General features: G+C 41.7%; 1 protein-coding gene across 6 annotated transcripts in view; it reads right to left on the bottom strand.

Moving 5' to 3' along the window:
• Positions 1 to 736: 736 nt before the first annotated feature.
• ankrd11 (ankyrin repeat domain 11) overlaps positions 737 to 22,029 on the bottom strand; it is a 102,134-nt gene continuing 80,841 nt past the window's right edge. For 5 of the 6 annotated variants that reach the window (XM_044206149.1, XM_044206152.1, XM_044206159.1 and 2 more), the window contains 10 exons: positions 16,073 to 16,246; positions 14,721 to 14,921; positions 14,475 to 14,617; positions 13,964 to 14,111; positions 9,367 to 13,825; positions 6,559 to 9,250; positions 6,175 to 6,273; positions 5,633 to 5,776; positions 5,419 to 5,511; positions 737 to 5,298 (listed from right to left, as the gene is read on the bottom strand). In XM_044206149.1, the coding sequence (XP_044062084.1) occupies positions 5,113 to 5,298; positions 5,419 to 5,511; positions 5,633 to 5,776; positions 6,175 to 6,273; positions 6,559 to 9,250; positions 9,367 to 13,825; positions 13,964 to 14,111; positions 14,475 to 14,617; positions 14,721 to 14,921; positions 16,073 to 16,246 (8,339 nt within the window). In that variant the 3' untranslated portion in view covers positions 737 to 5,112. The remainder of the gene's footprint in view (positions 5,299 to 5,418; positions 5,512 to 5,632; positions 5,777 to 6,174; positions 6,274 to 6,558; positions 9,251 to 9,366; positions 13,826 to 13,963; positions 14,112 to 14,474; positions 14,618 to 14,720; positions 14,922 to 16,072; positions 16,247 to 22,029) is intronic. The other variant, XM_044206177.1, reaches the window with a different exon arrangement.

Below are 22,029 nucleotides of genomic sequence, written 5' to 3'. Positions count from 1 at the left end.
CCTGGAATTAAATTTGGCTAAAGTGTTTCTTTACTTGACACTGTCTGTAGTGGGATCAGTGGATCAGTTGGGATTGCTGGACTCAAGATCAAGGAATGCTTTGCACTAATGTGTGTGCTTTTTGTAGCTGAGCAGGTGACTTATTTTTGTTTCGTTTGGCTTTAACTGGAAACACTAACACTCATATTACGCTGAAAGTCAACACTCACATTCACAACAGTAAAATAAACAAGGAACTGTTGAGAGAAAAGACAGCACATCCAGGTGACGACTCATAACACAAACAGGTTTTTCTGCCTCTGACAGTGCAGTTTCTAATGTTAATTGCAGTGAAAGTCATATATAGGTTTGGTAAAATTATGTAATCTGTTAGGGGACTGAACTCTTCCAGGCTATGAGATTACCACAAGTACCAAATCTGGCAGCACTGTCAGGGAAGGCATTTCAAACATTCAGATTGTGAAACATCTTTTGCTCACACTAAAGATTTTTTGACACCAGAAGACCACCATAATAGTTTGGTTGGTCATTATATTGAGATAAATGGTATTATTTAAATGTACATTCATTATTTAAAGTTATATTTTCAAACGTAGCCTATTTTTTTTCATAAGTGGATATATTTTGGGTGTATCAAATGATCAGTGGCAACTTTATGATGCGGTTGCACACAATACAGCTTTTACATCACGACAGACAATGCAAACAACAAAATCAAGAACCAGGGGACGGCTGGTAATATTTCAAAATTTTATTAACGAACATAATCTCTGAGGAACAACAGCAGTTCTCGCGCTCTCTGTACATGCAACTGTAGAAAATAACAATTTTGAATTTTTACTTTTCAGTTTTAGTCTTTTTTTCCCATCCATTCTCATTTTCAGTTTTTTTGCGTTTATTTTTTTGTCTTTTTTTCTTTATTTTTTTGCAGGAAATCAACAACAGCTAGAGGTGAAAGTACTGGATTTCTGTTACAGCACTGACAATAGCATCAACAACCCCCTCCCCCCTCTTAGCTGCTCCAACAATATGTACACAAATAAACTACATTGTACAAATAAAAAAATGTTACATTGTTACATCATAATCACCTGCAGCAAGCGCACGCAGCTCGTTGCTGTTAGAACCCCACATTCTACGCAATTTTTCAGACTAGTACAAAGAGGAGGGTGCAAAACGTCCTGGGAGGATTTATTTACAGAGCTATGTACAGTATGTCTCTTTCACGCATTACAAGGAGGAAAATTTACACAGCGGAGACCAACTTCAACTCAAAACATACCACAGGTGTCAGAAAAAACAAAAAGATAATAAATAGGTTATTTCTCACCATTTAAAGAGTAGTTCTCCATGCTTTGTATTAGTCATTTTCCACTCAAAAAAAGGAACAAAGAAATAGCTACAGTCTGGGTTTTAATAAAAAAAATAAACAAAACAAAAAACAACCAACAAAAACTAGAAAAAAGGCTTGAAATCGTGATTCTATAGATTTAAAAAATAGCAATTATGTATATTTATGTCCAGTAAGAAAAAACAACAAATAACACATCTAAAATAGACATTATGAGTGAATGTGAGGAGAGTAGAGGTAATATGTTGCTGACTGAGGTGGTGTCAGGCTAGCATCTGTATCACCACGGCCAAGTGCTCTACTGTGCATCTGAGGACTGATGTGTGTTTGTGTCTGTATTCAATTTTTCCAGAAATCAATCTTTTGTTAGTTGTATATTCACACTGGAGAATCAACGCGGATGGATGTGTTTAGTCTATTGCTCTGTGCAGCGGTGTATGGCAGACTAGGGGAGAAATCGCAAGTCAGTTGTGTCAACCATCACCATTTCAAGCCTTTGTGGTTCAAATTGATTACAGAAGTAAAAACAAAGGCAGGTCTTAAACCATTAAAAAGGATGACACATGAAATGGAAACACACTTGATGTCTTGTAAACAATAGTGAGAGGGTGTGGTTGGTCAGGGCATAGTAACGGTATACATTCTGCTTGATAAGCAACGTGATTGACATGCCACTGGTGTTTATGCTTTGTACAGGAACAAAAAAACCCTAAGATAAACACAACAACATTCAAAACTACATACACTGAGCTAAAAAACACACAAGGATTCTGTGAACAAAAGATACCCTTAACCCTCTTCCCCAAAACGGTGTAAGAAACCAACAAGAAAAATAAAAACAAAAACATGACAAACAGGGGTTTAAAAACCAAATTTCTGGCTATTTGTATCCAAATATGCATGTGTATGTATTCAAACCAGGATGTGTGACTCTCTCAAAAATATCCAGGACTATACATCTAGCCACCTTGTCTGCACAGTGTAATAGCAACAACCATTGCACTTGACTAGACATACCATACACAGCTATGCTGACTGACAGTGTGTAAATAACTTAAAAGTTTCAGATAATATTGCCATCAGGATACATGAGCAGCTCTCACACACACAGACAGGCTGCCTATGTGGTAGGTTGGCAAAGCTTTTCAAGACCAAGACCCACTAAAAATAGCGAATCAATGCAAGTCATCACAAATCAACATTTTAAATGGGATTTATAATTGAGGACAATTAAAAAAACGATCTATTCAGCATTAAGCTATTTCTTTCCCCTCCACTGTTTGTGTTAACGTCTGTCCACTTTTTGGTTCATTCTGAGAAGATTTAAGTCTCGTAACTGTCTGCTTGGGCCTGACACAGGAACATGATTATGGAAAATGTCACCACACAATATGAGTAATATGAGGAAGTAACTTTAGTAATTCCCTGACGACACTAGCCAAACCCCTTGTAGATTAAACATTAATAAAACTTAGATGGCTAATGTGACTGGAGCTAAAGGTTTAAGCCTATTATGATTTCATCGACAAACTGATCTAGGTGTTTTACTGGAATCCTATAAGGGAATTCAACTTATAGGCTGTAATAAAATTAATACATTTAAAAAACCCCATTCAAGTGAAAGGCCACAGGTATCATGCAAAGCCAAATAAGGTTCTGGAGTTTTCTGACACACTGGCACCATCCAGTGAGTAAAGTTGGAACCGCACCTAGAAAATAAGCTGCTCTCCAAGATTGGACAAGGGGTAGACAGACTGACAAAACAATGTTAAAGGTCAGTGCGGAATGAAACCTTTTAGTGGCTGTTACAACTTTTCAGTCTATTTAGCATGAGAAGCAGACAAGCTGGGAGAACAGAACATGTGCTGAAGTGCTGAAAGACCCGTGTCTTGGTGGTTTTAGACAATGATGTTTTGTGATGATTAGAAATGATTTCAGTCCAATTTTTGTAAAATTAAAATTCATTAGAATGAAACCATTCTACATTAACGTGATGGTTTTGCTTGTGAATGACATCTAACTTTCATCCCACCCATATATATCTATGTGACTTTGCCCAACAATGAGTACATTTTTTTTTCACTGAAAAAGGCATTTTCTTGGTTCGAATTTTTTCAGATATAATTGTGTAGTAAAGCAATGAATAATAATCCTCTGTCTATTCTTTAAATAAATCCTCAACAACTATTCTGCTACATCTGAGGGACTATATGGTGGTTGGCCTGTGGGAGGCCGGTTTAATCCAGAAGTGTTCTCTGTCAGCTATTTGTGAGTTGTGGTGATCCACGTCCAGGTGAGTTGTCTTACTTAACCCTGGACTAAATCTAGAGATGGGATCATATGACTGTGCACTGGAGTCTTTCAAATACTGACAGAATCATGTACACATTTTGGCCCATGGATATGAGGGGAGAAAGTGCTGCCCAAAAGTGAACTGTACATAAAAAGATACTTTTTATTTCTTTTATGTTTTTTCTTTACACTTAACTGAGTGATATTACAGTACATAGGTTATTTACAACTGTGCAGTAATGTGTGGCAAAATAAATTATCTAGAAGGCAGCAAGAATACATTGGTTAACGAATATAAAAACTGTACATAATTTACGGAATACAACTTTTTTTCATTTTTCTTTTGTTTTTTTCCATTAAACTAATATTGGCTCTGTAGTGTTTCAAGTCACTTCCTCAGAAACAATGAAATGCCCAAGTAAAGAAATAGACAAAAACAATATTTCTCTCCCCGCCAAACCACAATTTCTCAATAGTCTCTTTGAATCTCAACATTCGTTATGTTTGTTTCTTCTGGTTGTCCTGTGGTGTTTTTGCAGTCCATGGCGGTCTGATGTGTTTGTGTTGGAGCAAGCAGGGTGGCTGAGGAGCACTCCGGTCTGTCCTCAGAGATCCATGCCTGTCCTCTTCTGTTTAGCCAGGCTGAGAGGCTGCAGGATCAGTCTCTTCCTCTCAGACACTGGGCCCTGATGTGCACACACATCACTAACCCTCTGCTGTATTCCAACCTGCTGCAGGCTCTGTTGCACTACTGTTTAGCTATGCCTGGTGCAGTGTGAACAGAGAGGGTGTCCACTGGGTATACGGTCTTACAGCCCCATAACCATCAGTGGCTGGTTTTAGCTTCCTGGTCTGTCCATCCCAGCTGTCTTGCTGCAGATACACATTGAAGATCCACATGATGCACCATGGCTCCATTGACTTCCTCTCTGTCAGCGCTGGACTCTGTCTAGTTCTCCTGGCCCACCAGGAGCACTGGGGCTGGGACTGAGGCTTCTTCTCAGTCCTTCCACAGGACAGACACCACGCTGTTGGGAGAGCTCTACTCTGATACCTCCTCCCAGTGGTGGGTCTATTGAAGCAGGGACCGAAAACGAACTCAGAAAATATATCTCTGTCCCCTGTCTCACCATAACTGAGCACTGAGGAGTTGTGTCCCAATGTCAGAGCCTCAAAGCAAAAACTGTTTCTGCTTCTCACACTCTGATCAAACAAAAGTGTAAAAACTTTGAGGATGAAAGTGCAAGTTGTGTATTTTCTTTTCCCCAGTAAAAACATGTTTCCTTCTTCACGGAAGGGAATCGAGAGCAAGTTTTTCATCTTTACTCTTTTTCTATAGAATATAATTTTTTTCCTGTCTAAAGTCCTCTTTCAAACTTGCTAGCCCTTTCCATTCGTTCTGTTCAACAAAGTCTCTTTGAGAAGAAGTGATTCAGACAAATTTTGCTCTCTATCTGTGAGCACGTGTGTCACGCAGGCAGCAGAACAAAGTCGTCGTTGACATCGACCATTGGCACGTAGAAGGACGGCACTTCGTTGACACAGAGGGACTTGTGCCCTGCTGGGTCCAGCTCCTGGACCTTCAACTGCCACTCCATCCTTTGCACTGCGTTGAGAGCTGCTGCCTCATGCTGTTGCCGCATCAACAAACATGTCTGGGGGAAGAGAAGCCAAGCATAAATCCACCTGGTATATACACACAATTATGGTATCAATGCCTTTAACTGAAGACATGACAAATACATGTTAAATCACTGCAGAGTGCTGATATTTACCTTCATGCGGTCATATTTATCATCTACATCCTGGATCCAGGAAATGAACTGACGAGCGTTGAAGCGATCTCTCACAGATTTGTTCTCATCACCCTGAGAACATACACCAAGTTACAATGTAGATTAAATAATGGATTAAGTAATAATTGGCTGCCTCAAATAAAATCACCTGTAATTAACTTGACACTTAATGGTATATTTACATATTTCCTACCTGGCTCTCCGACGGCATATTGTATACTTCTGAGTCCAACAGCATGGTGCAGGCGCTGAATGGCACAGCCTGATTGGCTATTGTCCTGGCTGCTCTGCAGTGGACCCTTAAAACCTCCTGCTCACACGAAACAATCAGCTTCTCCTGTGAACATTAAGCAAAAGAGAGAAAGAAATTTAATATTAGATATGAAGGTGGACATCAGGTTGACCGGTGGGCTGGTTGGTGAGGTTAATAGAAATGAGTCTTAATTAACAAAGCTGCTACGTATGTTTCACAGAAATGGTCATCACTTAATTAGTAAGAGAGATGAAATTGATTTGTGTCTGCAATTCACTCTAGCTCAACCTAGCAGTAGGGGGTATGCAGATTTCACTTGCATTTCTATTAAAAACAGGCTTTGATCTTTCATCAAGAAGTGCTCACAGTGTTCAGTGCACGTGTGTAGCTGTATGTATGAAAGCAGGGACAAGGAGTGAGCAATGAGTGAATTAAGGATAGAGAATAAGCCCAGGAAATGATCCAGAGAGAATATTCCTTACTCGTTCTATGCTGTGCTGCAACCTGAGCTTCCCCCTCACTGCCTCCTGTTGTCTGAAGAGCTCCTTCAGAGGTTCTGACAGCGATGGAGGTGGGGCAATCTGATGAGCAAACACAACAAAGATTATTATATACCTTCTGACCCCTATTAAATAAGAACAGACAGTATAAAAACAAGTTTTGTTTACATTTCAACAGAATGATACAGTATTTATGTTTAGAAAAAAAACTCTTGCCATGCACTAATGTATGTCTTTTTAATCGGTTTGCTGTTTATTAAGCAAAATTAGAAATGTTACTAGAATCAGACTTTTATTCCAAACAATTTTAAACCTACTTACTAAGGTTATATCATTAGAGAAAAAGGTAAAGACATTATAACTTACAACAGGTATGTGAAGCTTGCTGAGGGGCTTGCCATCTAGCAGGTAGGAGCCAGTGTAGGTCACATATTCAGCGTAACACTGTGGGGCCTGTGGGGTGATGTAGCACAGAATCTTCCTCTTTTCCTCAATCTTCTTCCTGATCTGCAGGTATTCAAAGTAAGGGTTGGAACGGTCACTGTGGTAGGGCTCAATATCGTCCAGCTTGATGGCATTGACTACTACGGCCAAAGTCTGCTGAATCATTTCCCTGGTCTGCTGCATGGCTGTGTTAACCAGCTGCACCTGGACCTGCTGCCCAGCAGAACGTGGAAATTTCCTCTTCCGTGGGTGCTGGGTCTGAGATTCCTCTTCGTCCATGGAGAGAGGGCGACCTTTTGTCGTCTTACTGAGAACCACTGGCGCAGAAGTTGTCAAAGAAGTAGGTACAGACACTGCTGGGGTTGAATTAGACGTGGTAGAGGAGACACTCAGCACAGATTCTTTGTCTTTCTTCAATGCTGAGAGGGAAGAGGCTGTGGTGGGTGTCGGGGTTCTAGTAGGAATTGGATTAATGTTCACTGCTGGACTGGTTGTTACAGGGGTGGCAGCAGCAGTCGAGGTTATTACGCTGGAGGTAGGAGGGACAACAGCAGCAGAGGGATTGTTCTTGGCGCGATTGCGGGTTATCCTTTGAGGGATTTCATCCACCTTCTTGGGGATATCTACAGTGGTGGACACAGTGGTCAGGGTTACCGGCGTTAGCTTGGATGTATTCTCCTGAGTGTCTGGTAGTTCCACTGTGCTAGAGAGGGTGACTGCCACTGGGAGCTGAGGAAGAGGACTGCATGACACGGATTCTGCTACGGGCTCAGGCATCTCCTCCTGTCTCACCTCTGACTTGACAGCAGACACTGAATCCATGGGTAACTGCAATGTCTCAGTGAGGGAGTGGATCTGTATGTGATGCTGCTGACTGGTATCTGATTTCACAGATGAATACAACATATTGGGATCCGACTCATCAGGTCCTCCATAAGGTCCTTTTCTTTCCAACATGCTGCCCTGTTGTGTAAGAGACAGAGGGCTGTTGACTGGCACACTCTGAGGCTCAGGTTCCAACTCTTGCTGGAAACTGGCATGCGGTGATGGTACAACTAAGTCTTGTCCAGTAGGTTCCACTAAACCTAAGTCTCCAGTGGGGCATGGAGTCTTAGACAGGCTTGCTAAGTCCACCTCCATTATATCTGGGTCATCTCTGTCTGTAACGGTATGTCTAATGTGGGTCGTCACAGCCTTGTTGTGGTCAGCTGGTTCTGGGTCTCGAGACTCAGCTTCTTCAGACTTGTCTGGTAGTGGCAGGTCGGGCAAAGAGAACGGTCCCAGGTCATCCAGTTCATCTGCATCAGCCGAGAATGGGTCTGCCCATGGCACCACAGGCTCAGGGCCCACAGCTGGAGCCATGTGTCCATCAGTGGAAGCACTGAAGCTGAGCGTAGTCTGTCTGCTGTCTGGTTCTACACATGTTGATTCAGTGTCCATCTGGTGCCTATCCTCTATGCTAGGCTTGTTACAGTCCTGGAAGAAAGACTCCAGCCTATTAGAGGATGATGAGGTGTTTAAATAGTTAGGTTCCCCATCAGTAGCTGCATCAGGCCTCTCTGGAGAGGGGATGTCAGCTACAGCCTCCTTCTGCTCATCAAAGTCCTCTGGGTCCTCTTTGTGCCACCTATTCCAGGTAGCATAAGGTGGGGTGATAGAGGGGTGTCCAGACAAGTGCTGCATGTCACTGTCTGAATGGGAGTAAGGACTGGTTATTTTGGAGACGGCAGCCTCTATCTCCCCATACGTCCTGTGGGGAGATTTGAGGTCCATATCAGGGTTCCAACCCATGCTGTGATCAAAACAGTTCTCTCCATGGTTGGGTGCAGAGTGTGTGGGGGAGAGCTGGTGGACCTCCGGATCCTGCTGGTCTGGAGACTCTGCAGGCCAGCTCTTCCTCAGAGGGTCCTCAACTTGAGGGGAAAATGGCCCCCTTGTTTGCTCCGGCTCCTCCACTGCACAGTGGTCTCCGTCAGCTCTCTCATCCATATCACCCATATCACCTTCTTCCTCATCATCCTCCTCTTCTTCATCTTCCTCTTCCTGCTCTTGTTCTTCTGTGACAGAAGGAAGATCGGAGAGGACCAGGTTAGGCTCACTGTGGTGAGGCTCAGAGATGTCATCGATGTCCAGGGGTGGCAAAGCAGCAGGAGCTGGGGTTGGTGGTGCAGCAATGTCGAAGCAGGGCTCCTGGGGGTCTGGCCTGTGAACGGGTGTAGAAGGTTTGGGCAAGAAACTGTTGTATACATTTTCAGGAAGGTGTTCATTACCCTCAGTGCCAACAAGAGTTGGTGCTGCCACATCTGGTGTTGGATAGACTGGCTCCAGCCGAGGGGACAACATTCTTATTGGGGAGAAATAGGGAGATGACAGGCACTCCAGCCTATCCACAGTTGCTGATTTGTCCTCTAGAGCTTGGGAGGAAGATGACGGATCAAATTCAGCCGCTGGATCACTCTGCTGTCGAAGAAACTTGTCAGCCTCAGCCTTGAACTCATCCTCCAGAGGCCTGCGGACGTCAGAGGATGCAGAACGGCTGACAAGTGGCAGCTGGAGGTTCTTCGCAGGTGTAGGGCAGGTGCCCTCCTGGAAACTCTGGGAGTTAGAGTACCTGCTGGGTGGACAATAGAAAGACAAGACATTAGAAAATATATCACATGCAACAGAGTACAAAACACTTTACAATTATCAAAAACAATAACTCTGCAGTACATTTGCATGTTTAAATACCTTTCAAAGAAAGATGGGGAGCAGGCATTCATTGACATAGTCATAGCAGATGAGTTCTGGCAGTCCAGCCCATCCAACATAATGTCAGGGTAATCCTCTGCACTACAAGATGGGGTACGTGGAGTCTGCATTACTTCCTCAAAGCTGGGGCAGGAGATGACAGATGTTGGTGTTGGGACACCAGTTGGCCTGTTTTGATCTGGCCTGGGAGAAGCTGGGAGATTCTCCTTCATTTGGTGGCCAGCCAGCCAGTCCTTTGAGTTTTGACTGTCAGTAGGCTGGAACTTCCTGCCTGGGGACATGATTTGGGCCGGGAGACCCACATCCTTCAGCTTTTTCTCTTTAAGACCAGACTCGAGACTGTTGGATTTCTTTGATGATAACTCACTGCGGTTTTTCCGTACTTCCTCTGTGGACTTGGTTTTGTCCTTGAGTTTAGGGTCCCCTGACTTGGGTCTCAGCTTTTCCATCTGCTTCATCCTTTCTTTGTGTCTCTTGTGGCGCTCTTCAATCTCCTGGTCTTTTAGACTCAACATCTGACCAAAACTTGTCATTTGATAATCACCATCCACTAACAGTTTTTCACGTGGACGATTATCTTTCCGTACTGTGTCTTTGGACTGAGTGAGCTTTTCATTTTCATCCTTAGCCTTAGATTTACTGTGGTCCATTCTGTTGTCTTTGTCCAATGTATCCCGATTTCTGTCTTTTTTCATATCAAATTTGGGACTTTCTTCTTTTGACCTGTCTTTCAGAACGTTGACCTGTGGGCTATCTTTCAACCCTGACTTCACATCCTCTTTGGAGTGTTTAAATGACCCAAAGCCATCAATGTACTTATTCTTTTCCTCCTTAATTTTTTCCTTATGTTTCTCCTTTTTCTTTTTGTCCTTCATCCTGTCACTGATGACACCAGTTGCTTTGTCTTTGTCCTTTTTGGACATCTCTTTTTCAAATTCCAATGTTTTCTCAAAGTCATCTTCTCCATCTCCCTTACCTCCATATGGGAATGTGTAAGGGTCTGCCTCTAGGGGCATGGGCTCTTTCTCAAAAGGTAGGCTCTCTCTGCGGCTGTAGGACTCTCTGATCTCCTCTGTCTTGTCCCGTTTGTCTCCTTTATCCTTCTTGACCTTTTCTTTCTCCTTGTCATGGCTTTTCTTGGACGAAGATGAAGAAGAGTGTCGATGCCTCTCTTTCTCTCTGAACTTGTCCTGGGGTGTAGATATGGACAGGGAGTCTCTCCTGTCCTCAGACACATCAGTCAGGCTGATGGAGTCATAGTAAGTAGTGAGGACTGGCTCATGACCTCGGTCAGTGAAACTATCTGAAGATATTTCACTGTTCTTGTCATTGGAGTCATCCTTGTAGTCATTCATAGCTTCCTCTTCCAATTTTTCTAAGAGGGACTTTTCATTCTCACCACTGCCTTTTGAGGGTTTCCTTTCTTTAGAATGGTCCAGCTTGTCTTTATATTTGCTCTTTGTCTTTTCTTCACTGGTGTCCCTTTTGTCCAACAGCTTCTGCTTATTTTTCTTCTCTTGGTTTGAGTCCACTGACATTCTGTCTTTTCTTTCCTTATGTTTTGCATCAACAGAATCTTTCTTGTCTTTGTTGTGTTTCTCTAGGGAGCCTTTCCTCTCTTTACCTGTGTCAAATGTGGCCTTTTCTTTCTTCTTTTCTTTGTGTTCTTTGTCTGTTGCTTTTTCTGTTTTATGTTTAGCCTCTGCAGAAGATTTTCTAATTTTTTCTGAAGGGAAGTGATCCAGCTCATCCTGATCAGGCGTTGAGTCTTTTCTAGTGGAGTCAGACACAAGTGCAACGCCACCATTGTAACTGTCCTCATCATCATCACTTTCATCAGTGAATATGTCAGCTATCTTGTACCACGTTTTCTCCCGGATTTTCTCAGTTTTTCTTTCCTCCTTCTTCACCTCCAAGAAATCCTTCTCCCTATCAGCATGTTTGTCTTGAGAGGACTTTTCTTTCTTGTCCTTAGTCTGTTCTGAAGACATCTTTCGATCTTTGTCTTTGCCATGAGACTCTTTGTGTTTGTCTTTGGCTCCCTCCTTCTTGTCTTTGGTGCCCCAGGCTGCATCCTTTTCCTTGACAATTTTTTCTGTGGAGCTTTTCTCACTCTTATCCTTCTCCTGATCAGCTCCTCTGTCTTTTGTTTTCTCTTTATGCTTGTCAGCTTTTGTCTTTTCTCGCTTTTCCATTCCATCACCCTTCTTTTCTTTATCCTTTCCAGAGTGGTTTCTTTCTCTGATATCACACGATTTACCGACAGTATCAATGTCTTTGAAGAAAGTGTCATTCCCATATTCGTCTCTTATAGATTCCGGCTTGATTTTTATGTCCTTTCTTTCCTTCACGAACTCATATGAGTCTTTGCGGTCCCGACTGTTGTCCAGAGAATCTTTGTCTTTTTTGTCTTTGACTGTGTCTGTGGACTCCTTCCGTTTCTTTTCTTTTTCAACTGAGTGACTGGAGTTTAATTTTTGTTTTTCTGACCAGTCTTTTTTCTTGTCATTTGTCTTTTCTGAAGAGTCTTTGTCTTTCTTCTTAGAAGTGGCTTCTTTCTCTGATCTTTTCTCATTGTGATCTGATTTCTTGTCCTTGACTTTGTTTTCTTTCCTCCTTGTCTCTTCCTTTACAGTTTCAACAATCAGTTTAACGGCGTTGTTGGCTTTGTATTCCTTGTACTCTTTGACAGGAGCATCCCAACTATCCTCTCCATAGAGGGAGGAGTCAGAGGACATCTCGGAGCCCCATCTGTCATGATGGTCATCTGAGGCACTGAGCTTTGTGTCCTCCAGGTTGAGGAAACGATTGTTAACGTCATAGCCTTCATACTCAGACTCTTCCTTCTGTGCTTTGTCTTTTTTACATTTTTCTTTCTCCTCCTTGGTGTTTTTCTCCTTGTCCACCTTTAAATGCTTTTCCTCTTTCTGCTCACTTTTCCGGTCTGCTTTTGAGGAGGACTTCTCCTTGGACTTTTTCTTTTTCTCCTCTTTGTGAGCCTTTTGTTTATCCTCCTTGGGCTTCTCCTTCTCCTTGACAGTTCTATCTTTGTCAGATTTTACAGGCTTCTCCCTATCCTCCTTATTCGTCTTGTCCTTGGTGGAGTCCTTTGTTTTCTTATTTTTCTCCTCTTTTGCTGTTCTATGCAGGTCTTTTCCGGATGACCAATCCTTATCCTCAGACTTGCTTTTCGAAAGCCTATCCTCCTTTTTTGAATGGTCTTTTTCGTGTTTGGATAACTTAACCTTGCTCTCAGCTGGTGATTCTGACTCAATTAGGGACTTCTGCCTTGAATCATCAAAATCAAAAGAATAGCTCTTGACAAATTTCTCATTCATGTCTTGATTAAGCACTAGACTAGGAGCTTTGTCCTTTTCCTTATTTTTGTGCTTGTGCTTCACTTTATGCTTTTTCAGCACTTTGCCATCTACATCGGCTTTGGAGACTGCACTATCTGCATTAGAGTTTTTGTAGGGCTCAGAATTTTTCTTGTCTACTGTGTTGCTGTGCACATTGTTATTCTTCTTTTTGTTCTCTTGCGCTTTCCTCTTAACTTGTTTTATTGACTCTACACTGGAATCAGCAGAGGAGTAGTCAGACTCACTGGATAGTCTTGTTCTGACTGAATCTGAGAGAGAACTGACGTCTGACCATGTAGGAGATGAGACAGTCTTCCAGCCATCTGTCCTCCACTGCTTTGGATGCTGTTCTGCTAATGATGGTACTTGTTTCTGAGAGTTCAAGTTTCCATGGGAAGAGGAGGAGGATGCATTAAAGCCCGGGGATTCTTTCAGGCTTGTTGCAGAAGAGTCCTTCAAACTATTTGAGCCCTTATCATCCTCACTCTCCATATCTCCACAATCAGAGTCAGATGTACAGAATTTGTCATTGACTTTACCAAACCGGACTTCTTTACTGACATTATTTTTACTCTCCTTCTTCCGCTTCTTTTTGACTTTATTCTTGTCCTTCTGTTGTTTAGAGCTCATGCTGCCAGAGTCTCTGGTCTTGGTATTTGTTTGCTGGGCTTGTTGCCGTGACGTAGGTGCTGGCGTGAAACACAACGTCCTATCATCCTCGTCTGAACTGTTACTGTCAGAGATGATCCGCCTGACAGTTTTCTTTGGTGTGAGCGAGTTGCTTTTGGAATAGGTTTTGACCTCCATCTTGGGTATGGAAATGAAGCTGTTGGCCTTGCTGACCGGGTCTTTACGGAAGTCTTTTTTCAAGAGGTGTTTATCATCCACAGGAGGGACACGTTCCTCCTCATCATCCTCATCAAATTCATATTCATCTTTGACGGGTGTGACAGCAGATTTAGGAGGGTCTACGGATTTCCCTTTCAACTTCAGGCCCTTCTCAAACTCTGAGTCTGTGTTATTGCCATCGACAGAGCTGGACGGGGCAAACGAGGGGGCATCCTCCTCCTCTGAAGATTCTGTGGGGGGGGGGGGCACAATCATTACACATTTTAATTCAACACTTCCAGTCCCATCTACACTAACAATACTAATACTTACATAACTTACAACAGTCATGTAAATAGGTGACTCAATTTATTTTCAATATTACGTACCTGATGAACTTTCTTCACTAGAGGTGTAAGTGCCTTTCCCCAGCAATAGATTAAGCATAGTTGGAGAGTTGGCGACCTTCAGTGGTGTTTCACCTCTCCTGTTGCTTTGACGTGGGTCCCCTCCATACCGTAAAAGTAGCTTAACCACCTGAAACAAATAAAACAAAATATTTCATTAATATAAATTGCAATTTAAGAGGTGATATAATATATATAAGTTCTCTTGTGGTTCAGAATTTAGAGGTCAAAGGTTACAAAGTGAATGTATCACTAGCTTCACAATTATTATTTGGTCATACATGAGCCATGAATAAGCTTGAAAGACAGAGTAATGATCTCAAGAGAAAGACTAGAAACTGACTGTCTCCACCACCACTGGCTTTACCATTTTCAGAGTCTTGTGATAATTGGTTCTATATCTATGTTTTGCATTCAGACTTTAGAAATGTTATTTTGTTCTTTAGTATTTTGGTAATAATGTTGAGTGCATTCATTCCTTTTTAATTCTTACCTTGAAATGTCCGTTGTTGGATGCATCGTGTAGAGGGGTGTCATCATCCAGACCCTTGGTGTTGACCTCTGCTCCGGCTGCCAGCAGCTGCTTAGCCACATCATAGTACCCCCTGTTGCACGCCTCATGCAATGCAGTCCAGCCTAAACATAAGAATTACTGTGTGAGAGGTGTATGCAACATATGAATGAATATATATTGCTACATGCACAAAGAAAAGGACAGTCTATACAAAGAGCTTCTCACCTGCAAAGTCTTTTACATTCACATCAGCTCCTTCACTGATGAGCTCCTTGATGCGGCGTACCTCTCCACGGATTGCTGCTCTGTGCAGCCGAGTCTCTCCTCTCTCATTCCGTTTATTAACTTTGTCTTTGGTTTTAGATGCAGAGTTTGGCGTTCCCTTCTGACCCAGACTGGACTGTGACTGATGCTTTGGTGTTGTGTCTGTAGGTAGGAGATGGACACTTAACTTCAACACTAGAACAGTTTCTTATGGCACAATTTTTAAGAACTTGCTTTTATCATTGTTTCTATTTTGTCTACTACTATGAATAACAGTTTGTTTGAAGGGCTTACAGCCAGAAGGGGGCAATCTTACTCTAACAATCAACAGAAGAGTGGTTGGACCTACTTCACTTGAGCTCATTTCATCACATTTACAAGATTAAACCCAAGCCTTAATCACATTTACATCATTGAGTTTGCACAGCTATTGTTCCAAATGATATTTGAAACGCACTTGCTTAATCTATGTCCATGCCTTCAGGCATGCAACAAAGGAATTAATATATAAATAAAAGTGGCTAAGAATTTGTCCTCACCAACCTAATTTAATCTCAAATGTCAACAGTAAGAGGAAAAAGTACAATGATGCAACAATAATGCTATATATTTAATACATTTACAGCCAAATTACTTTGTCTACCAAAAACAAATGTACCATTTAGAGGCCATAAGGAGGAAGTACATTTTATGAATAATCATCTAACAGCAGAAAGGACATCAGATAGCAAATAAACAAAAACTAAATGCTTGCAGGCCTCTTGCATTTGGATGTTTGTTGTGATTTGGCTCAGATGCTGGGATTGCACCATTGGTTCTAGACTAACGCAATACCAACACGAGAGTTAGTTTCATTTCCTTTACGGTCCCATGTAGTATTTTAGAAAAGTTATTCCACTACTGTAGATGAACGAAAATGTGACTTTTACCGCTGCTAAGCCAAAACAACCACTATCTGACTGACAGCATAGGTTAAATTGCAGCTGTAACAAAAATGAATGTGGATTAGTTTGTATAACTAGTTTCAAATTCAGCAACCAGACGCAGAGTATGAGAGATGTGGCAAAAAAAAAAAAAACAGTAGGCAACGTGCTCAACCTCGATAAATAAACAAAAACAACCAACTCCATGCCTCCCTCTCTCAGCGCCTCTCTCTTTAAGCCCACCTTCATTGCTCTCCCACACACACACACACACACACACACACACACACACACAAACAAACACTGTCTACATATAAAGCTCCCTCCCATCCCTCTTTCCTTGTCCACCACCCATCCACAGAAGACGTGGCCTCCATGGTAAGCACGCACCTGGACTGTTGACGGACTCCTCAGCTGTCATTTGCATGAGCAAGGCCACCTGCTGCCGCTCAGAGAGGGGGTACCCGGCCCGGATCCCTGGCATCCCCATTCCGAACGGCAAGCCCGCCTTCCGGGTGTTGGTGGGCTCCTTTTTAATGCGCTTCCTCTCTGGACCTGGTTTCTCTGTAACGAAAGTGAGAGGAGAGAAGCAAAGTTAATTTTATTGGGTTGCACAGACATGTATGCATGCACTTAACAACACATTCATTCAAATCAAATACAAATCTAATTTACTGAACCTTGTGGAAGGGGAGAGTTATACGTATGTTATTAGTGTTACCAATAAAAAGACAAATTTAAGTGCTTATACTAAAAAAGTATAAGCACTTAATAGTGTTTTTTGTGCCACATGACTTCATATTGTGTCCATAAAAAGAAAACAAAAATTTGTCATCTTAACTAAGAACTTCACCTACCTGTATTTCCTATAGCTAACAATACTATGAATACTTTTAGAAGCACATTGAATGTGTCACAACAGTAGGACTAACTTTAAATGTTGATGTTTTTTCACTTTACAAGTGGTGTCCTTACTGACTGCATGTCAGACCAAAAGACAATAAAGTATTCAATTTACAATTTAACAAATAGTGTTCTCATTACTACACACACTTTGCCCTCTCTTTTAGAATTCATTTGCAAAAAGTCAGCTAGTGTCCATGCCGATAATCTTAATAAACCTCTGTAAAAAACAAAACAAAAAAATTCACATACTATATATTGTATATGTAGCCCAGTATGTGAGAGGTATGGTGGTAGCGGGGGGTGACTTCTGTGTTATTAACCAGCTGCCCCTGAGGAAGGGAGGGGCCAACAGGCAGTGTGTTTTTGTGTCTGTCTGTCTGTCTCCCAGCCAATCAGCCAGAATTGAGAAGAGAGGAAAGAGGGTGTGGCTTGGCAGAACCACAGTTATTACGAAATAGTTGGTTTACATTTCAATTCAACATGGCCTTGCCAAGGTCACCACATGCCTGCCTGCCTGCCTGCCAGGCTTACTGGAGACAGTGCTACTGGACAAAAGCAGCTGCTCCACAAAGACACACCCAGCAATTATTTTCAGTGGCAACATACCATCTGATGACCCTTACAGAGGGGAAAGCTACACAACTGTAACACTTCATCACTGCATAACTCCCACAGCAAGAAAACGCAAGCAACAATACAGACTCCTATCACAAAGAGAGAAATAGAAACAGCAAAATTAATTAAAATGTACAGAGACACCAGCATAGAAGTGGATGTGTCTGAGCCTGATTTCTTTGGGACGTTTCTCATTCCAAGACGGGCAGCATTGCTCAAGGCCACAAACACACAAGTAAATAAAGCAGAAGGAAGCATGGCGGCTCACGCTTCCGGTGGCTAAACGCTTTCCAGGAAAAGATTTTTCCAGTCACAAGTACTGAGCTGATGAACTTTCACTAACATCTGTGAACACTTACAGCTAATGTTCCCCCACCCCTCTTTGATACACTCTCACGTTCTCCAAAGCATTTGCCATTTAGACACATTCCTTCTGCTAGGACTTTAACAGCAGGAACCACAGAAGCAGTCCAAACATGTTTTTGAGCAGCAGAACAGAGAAAGTGCTATGCTAGCTTTTCCAGGTTTCCAGATTGGGAACCAGGAAGGCAGTTATTACTCTGATGCACCCATGCAGAGGACTTCTACTAAACAACACACATGGCCAAAGTCTCTAATACAAGATTCATCATCAGTGGCAGAAACTGGCCTGCTCATCTCTGAAATGGATCAGGCTCCAAGTAGCGCAAATCTAAATGCAGATGTGGCAGGTATGATCACTGTTTCAAATCGACAACTTTTAAACTATACCATTTAGGCAAAAATGACAAACTCGTAAACTAGCAACTACTGCCTGTACAAATGTATGTGATTTTAATTTGACAGGATGCTGTGGGACACAGCTACATACAAAATGTGTTCCACATGTTTATAAAGGAAGGGATCTGATTTCGCTTTCATAAGGTTTGTGTTTGGTTAATCACCCTGAGAATTTGAGGAAAGATACGGATCAAAATGGTAAAGATGGCTTTATTAAACATGACTGTGTCCAGTGTACGCTTACAATTATTCATCATCACATGAATAAAAAAAACACACATGTGGATCATTGAATTACACAGAAGAACAAACAATTACACAACATAGTGTGCCTGCTACCATTGTATGTATTTCTATTGGATGTCTATTTCGGGAACAGTGCTAGGGCTTTTATGTGTCTCAGTAAAATGATATTACTCAGCTTACAGACAGGGTTGAAAACCTTACTCTCCTTAGTGCTTGAAACTTGACTAACAAGATAAGAGAAAATGAGAATAAAAAAGGAAAGCAAGCTAGCTAGGGATAATCACCCATGAATAGACTGCCTACCTGAGCCAGGGGAGGGGACCACATCAAACATAAATGTCTGCTAATAATAGAGGTAGATTTTGATATGGCAGGCAGACAAAACTACAGCGTTAGCTAACGCCAAAACAAAGAGACTGTCTGGTTGAGTTAGCCACCAGACTCCACGACAAGAAGAACCACTCTAACCAGCCCGACCAGGTATGTTTGACCATACCATGTTAGAGTGAAACAATGTTCTGTTTTGGGACTAATAAAAATTGTATAAACAGGAAGTTAAGAGAGAAGAGGCAGGAAATGGCCAACAGGATGTTTTGTCAAAGCTCTGTATTGAGCAAGAGAGACTCATAAATATACAGTATGAACATAGTGGAGTGTACGATGCTCTGTCCGTCCTCTCTGTCTAAGTGGCACGTTTGTTGCATATTGCTTTAATCAGTTATGCAGTGAGTGTACGGCTTCTGTCCATTGATTTTATTCAGAGCCAGTGTGCCTTTGTCTCTGGGAGAGAGAAAAACAAATCTCTGAGTGTTATACCCTGCCAGAGGGAAGAGATGTGTGAGCTGAAGATCTGTGCAAACCACTGTCTCCTTTTGCAACCAACTCTACAGAGCTTAGGTCACACCTTCCTTCAATGTTCACAAACCTGATCATCATTACTATGCCGCACAACTGACTCAATGGCAAAGGCATTGCTGCAATAACAATTAATATTCTAGAAGGCTGCAAAAAAAGAAAAGTTTGAGCACATTATGGTAAGCTACAAATACAGCAAGCTGGCTAAATTTGTTTGGTCAATAACTTTGGACCTTCTGTACATTCTAAGTGGGCATTTTCACACCCAAAAACAATTAATCCACAAAAATATGATGTGGGCCTGCTCAGACATGGTATGGTGCTGTGTGGCAGTAACGTTGAGATGACAGCTTTCGGTCACCTCTTCTGTGATTGCTCATTTTGAATGCCAGTATAGCTGATCACACAATAGTGCTGTTGTCATCTAACAGCTTTTATGTTTCCACTGCCAGGCAATGTTGCATGCATACAACATCTAATTAATTGACTGTCTCAGGGCAGCAGTGCAGAAATTACTTTTCACCTTGGGTAACAGGTAGAACTTACTAGTAACAATTAAATCACTGTCTGACACAGACACAGTAAAAATATTAGCACACTGCAACTAATTTCATTATTGATTAATTGCTTGGTCAATAACCCCCCCCCCCCAAAATCACAAATTACTCAGAGCCAAAATGACCTCTTTAAATTGCTTGTATAAAATGTATAATCTAACATCCATACATTTAAAGAACTGGAAAGATTAATCAACTCATCTCAGCAATATGTCAACAACAACAACAACAAAATTAATTGTTTGGTTGTAGTCAAACACAGTTGTGAGTGATCAGAGACAGCATGAGGAGACAGAATGAAGTAATCGGGCTGTGTTTGTCTCACTCCTTATATGATGATAGCTGTATTTCATAATTTCGTTGTTTAGCAAGTAAAAGAGGAGAAGCAAGAAGGAAAATATTTAGTTGTTTTCCTATTGTTTTGGTGCTTCAGTGAGGATGGAGCTCTACACAAAAAAAGGATCTGAAAACACTAGTTGTTTTCATATGCTAACAGCATTTTCAGAATTATCCTTCTTAGTGTGGGCGTAGTCTTAATCTGACTAGATTGTTATACCATCTATCCCTGAAGTCTGACTGCTACTGCTGTGGATAGTGTTGGTGAGCAGGAAGAGGAGAGAAAAGAGCGGAAGGAGGATGACCTCAGGAAGGAGGAATGCTGCTGTCTAGTGCTCCTCAGGAGGAGGTCAAGGGAGGCTTGGCAATTCTGCAAAGGGAGGGATGGGTATTGAAATTTTGAGGGCTTTGATTAACTTCAACTTGAATGACCTGCAGTGTGTTGTCAACAGGCTTACAGTGAACACATATTTCCGTCCCTCCTCTAGCTCACTTATAGGCTCTTGTAATATTTGTAAACACTAAGTAGACAACTTGCATGTGCATGCTAATTAGAGGCGGAGTTGATAGCAATGCATATAAACAACATTAGCATTACCTGTCATTATAGAAATGGCCAATGCTGTGAAATGCATTTAAAGTCAGCCCAAGCTCAGACTAGAGTTGGTCTTTCAGATAAATTTGGTATTCATCAGAAGACAATTTCCAACACTAGATTTTAAAACACCTCCAAAGTTTATATAGCTGAGACATTTCATAAGGGAACCAAAGAAAGTAAATATGATGGAAACTGATTGGAAAGGATTTAAGAGCTACAATCTTCCTTGTGGTGCCTTAAAATGATGCATGCCAGCTCTACAACCAAGACAACCACTGGATTTGATATTTTCCCCCTTTTGGCAAATCGTTATTATGAAGCAATCACCATTCTAAAATATTAGCACATAAAACCCAACCAGGTAATTTCATAAAACATTTGATTATTCTTTGGTCTAAATTTACATGCACTTTTCAGCAGACTTAAGCATTTAACATTATTTCCCCTTTATTTTGACTTTCAATGAATGTCCTTAGTAGCTATAAAAACAATAGATAAAATAAATATCAATGTTTTTCTAAAAGTTTACCTAGATGGAGCCAAGAACAAGGCTGCAGAATATTTTGGTATACGATACCATACCCCATTGTCATAGCTAATCTCCATCAGCTCAAGCCACAGAGGAATAGAGAGTTGGTAGTGGGGTGGGGTTGAGTGGGGGGTGGCGGCTGTGACGTGTCAGAGGTGTAAAATTTAGCAGAGGGGTTAGACAGTGACCCAGCAGGGTCAGAACTTGAAAGGCTAACCAACAAAGCCAGACTATAAAACACTGATATGTAGAAACAACTCAATATACGGTTGAGAAAGGTATGCAGACACGTAAATCCTGACTAACACCATGCACAGGCATAGATGCAGCGCAAATACACTTCTCCCACCCTGATGAAACTATTAGGCTAGCCACCGTTGCTAAGACAAATGAATTTTGCTGCTGTGATGCAATACACCCTAATAAACTTGAAGTACTAAGATGACAGACAGATGCTAGCAACTTGATTGTATAAACTGTGAGAATTGTGTAATGGCATGAGCCCTGGAATCTTCCAGGTTTCTACAGTTTGTAAACACAATAAAGTATTAAGAGATAGTTCTGTTCATAATATGTTGCAGAGAGGTAAAGTTGAGAGTTAAGGTCCGAAAGACCATATAGCCCAACCCAATAACAGGTCAAGCTATTAGCATACTAATAGACAGACTGTACAGCTATTGTTCCTGAGTTGAGAGTTCACACCTTCCCTTTCTGAGGGGGGTTGGGTTGATCTCTTTCTTGGAGAAGGTATGAGAAGCAGCCTAAGAAAGCAGACAGGTAAATAATATGAAACCAGCTAATGAGAATAAAATGATAATATACAACAAGCATACATTATTCCTGAAGAGACAGTACACCATATTATCTTGCAAAATAAATGTAAACATGCAAAAGGCAATGACACGCACACAAACACAACAGGGATTGAAGAATGCCAACCAAAGGA

The sequence above is a fragment of the Siniperca chuatsi genome, linkage group LG1 (genome assembly GCF_020085105.1).
Source record: "Siniperca chuatsi isolate FFG_IHB_CAS linkage group LG1, ASM2008510v1, whole genome shotgun sequence".
NCBI lineage: Eukaryota > Metazoa > Chordata > Actinopteri > Centrarchiformes > Sinipercidae > Siniperca > Siniperca chuatsi.
Note: the sequence above shows the minus strand (reverse complement) of the source record. Positions and strands in the feature narration are given on the sequence as shown.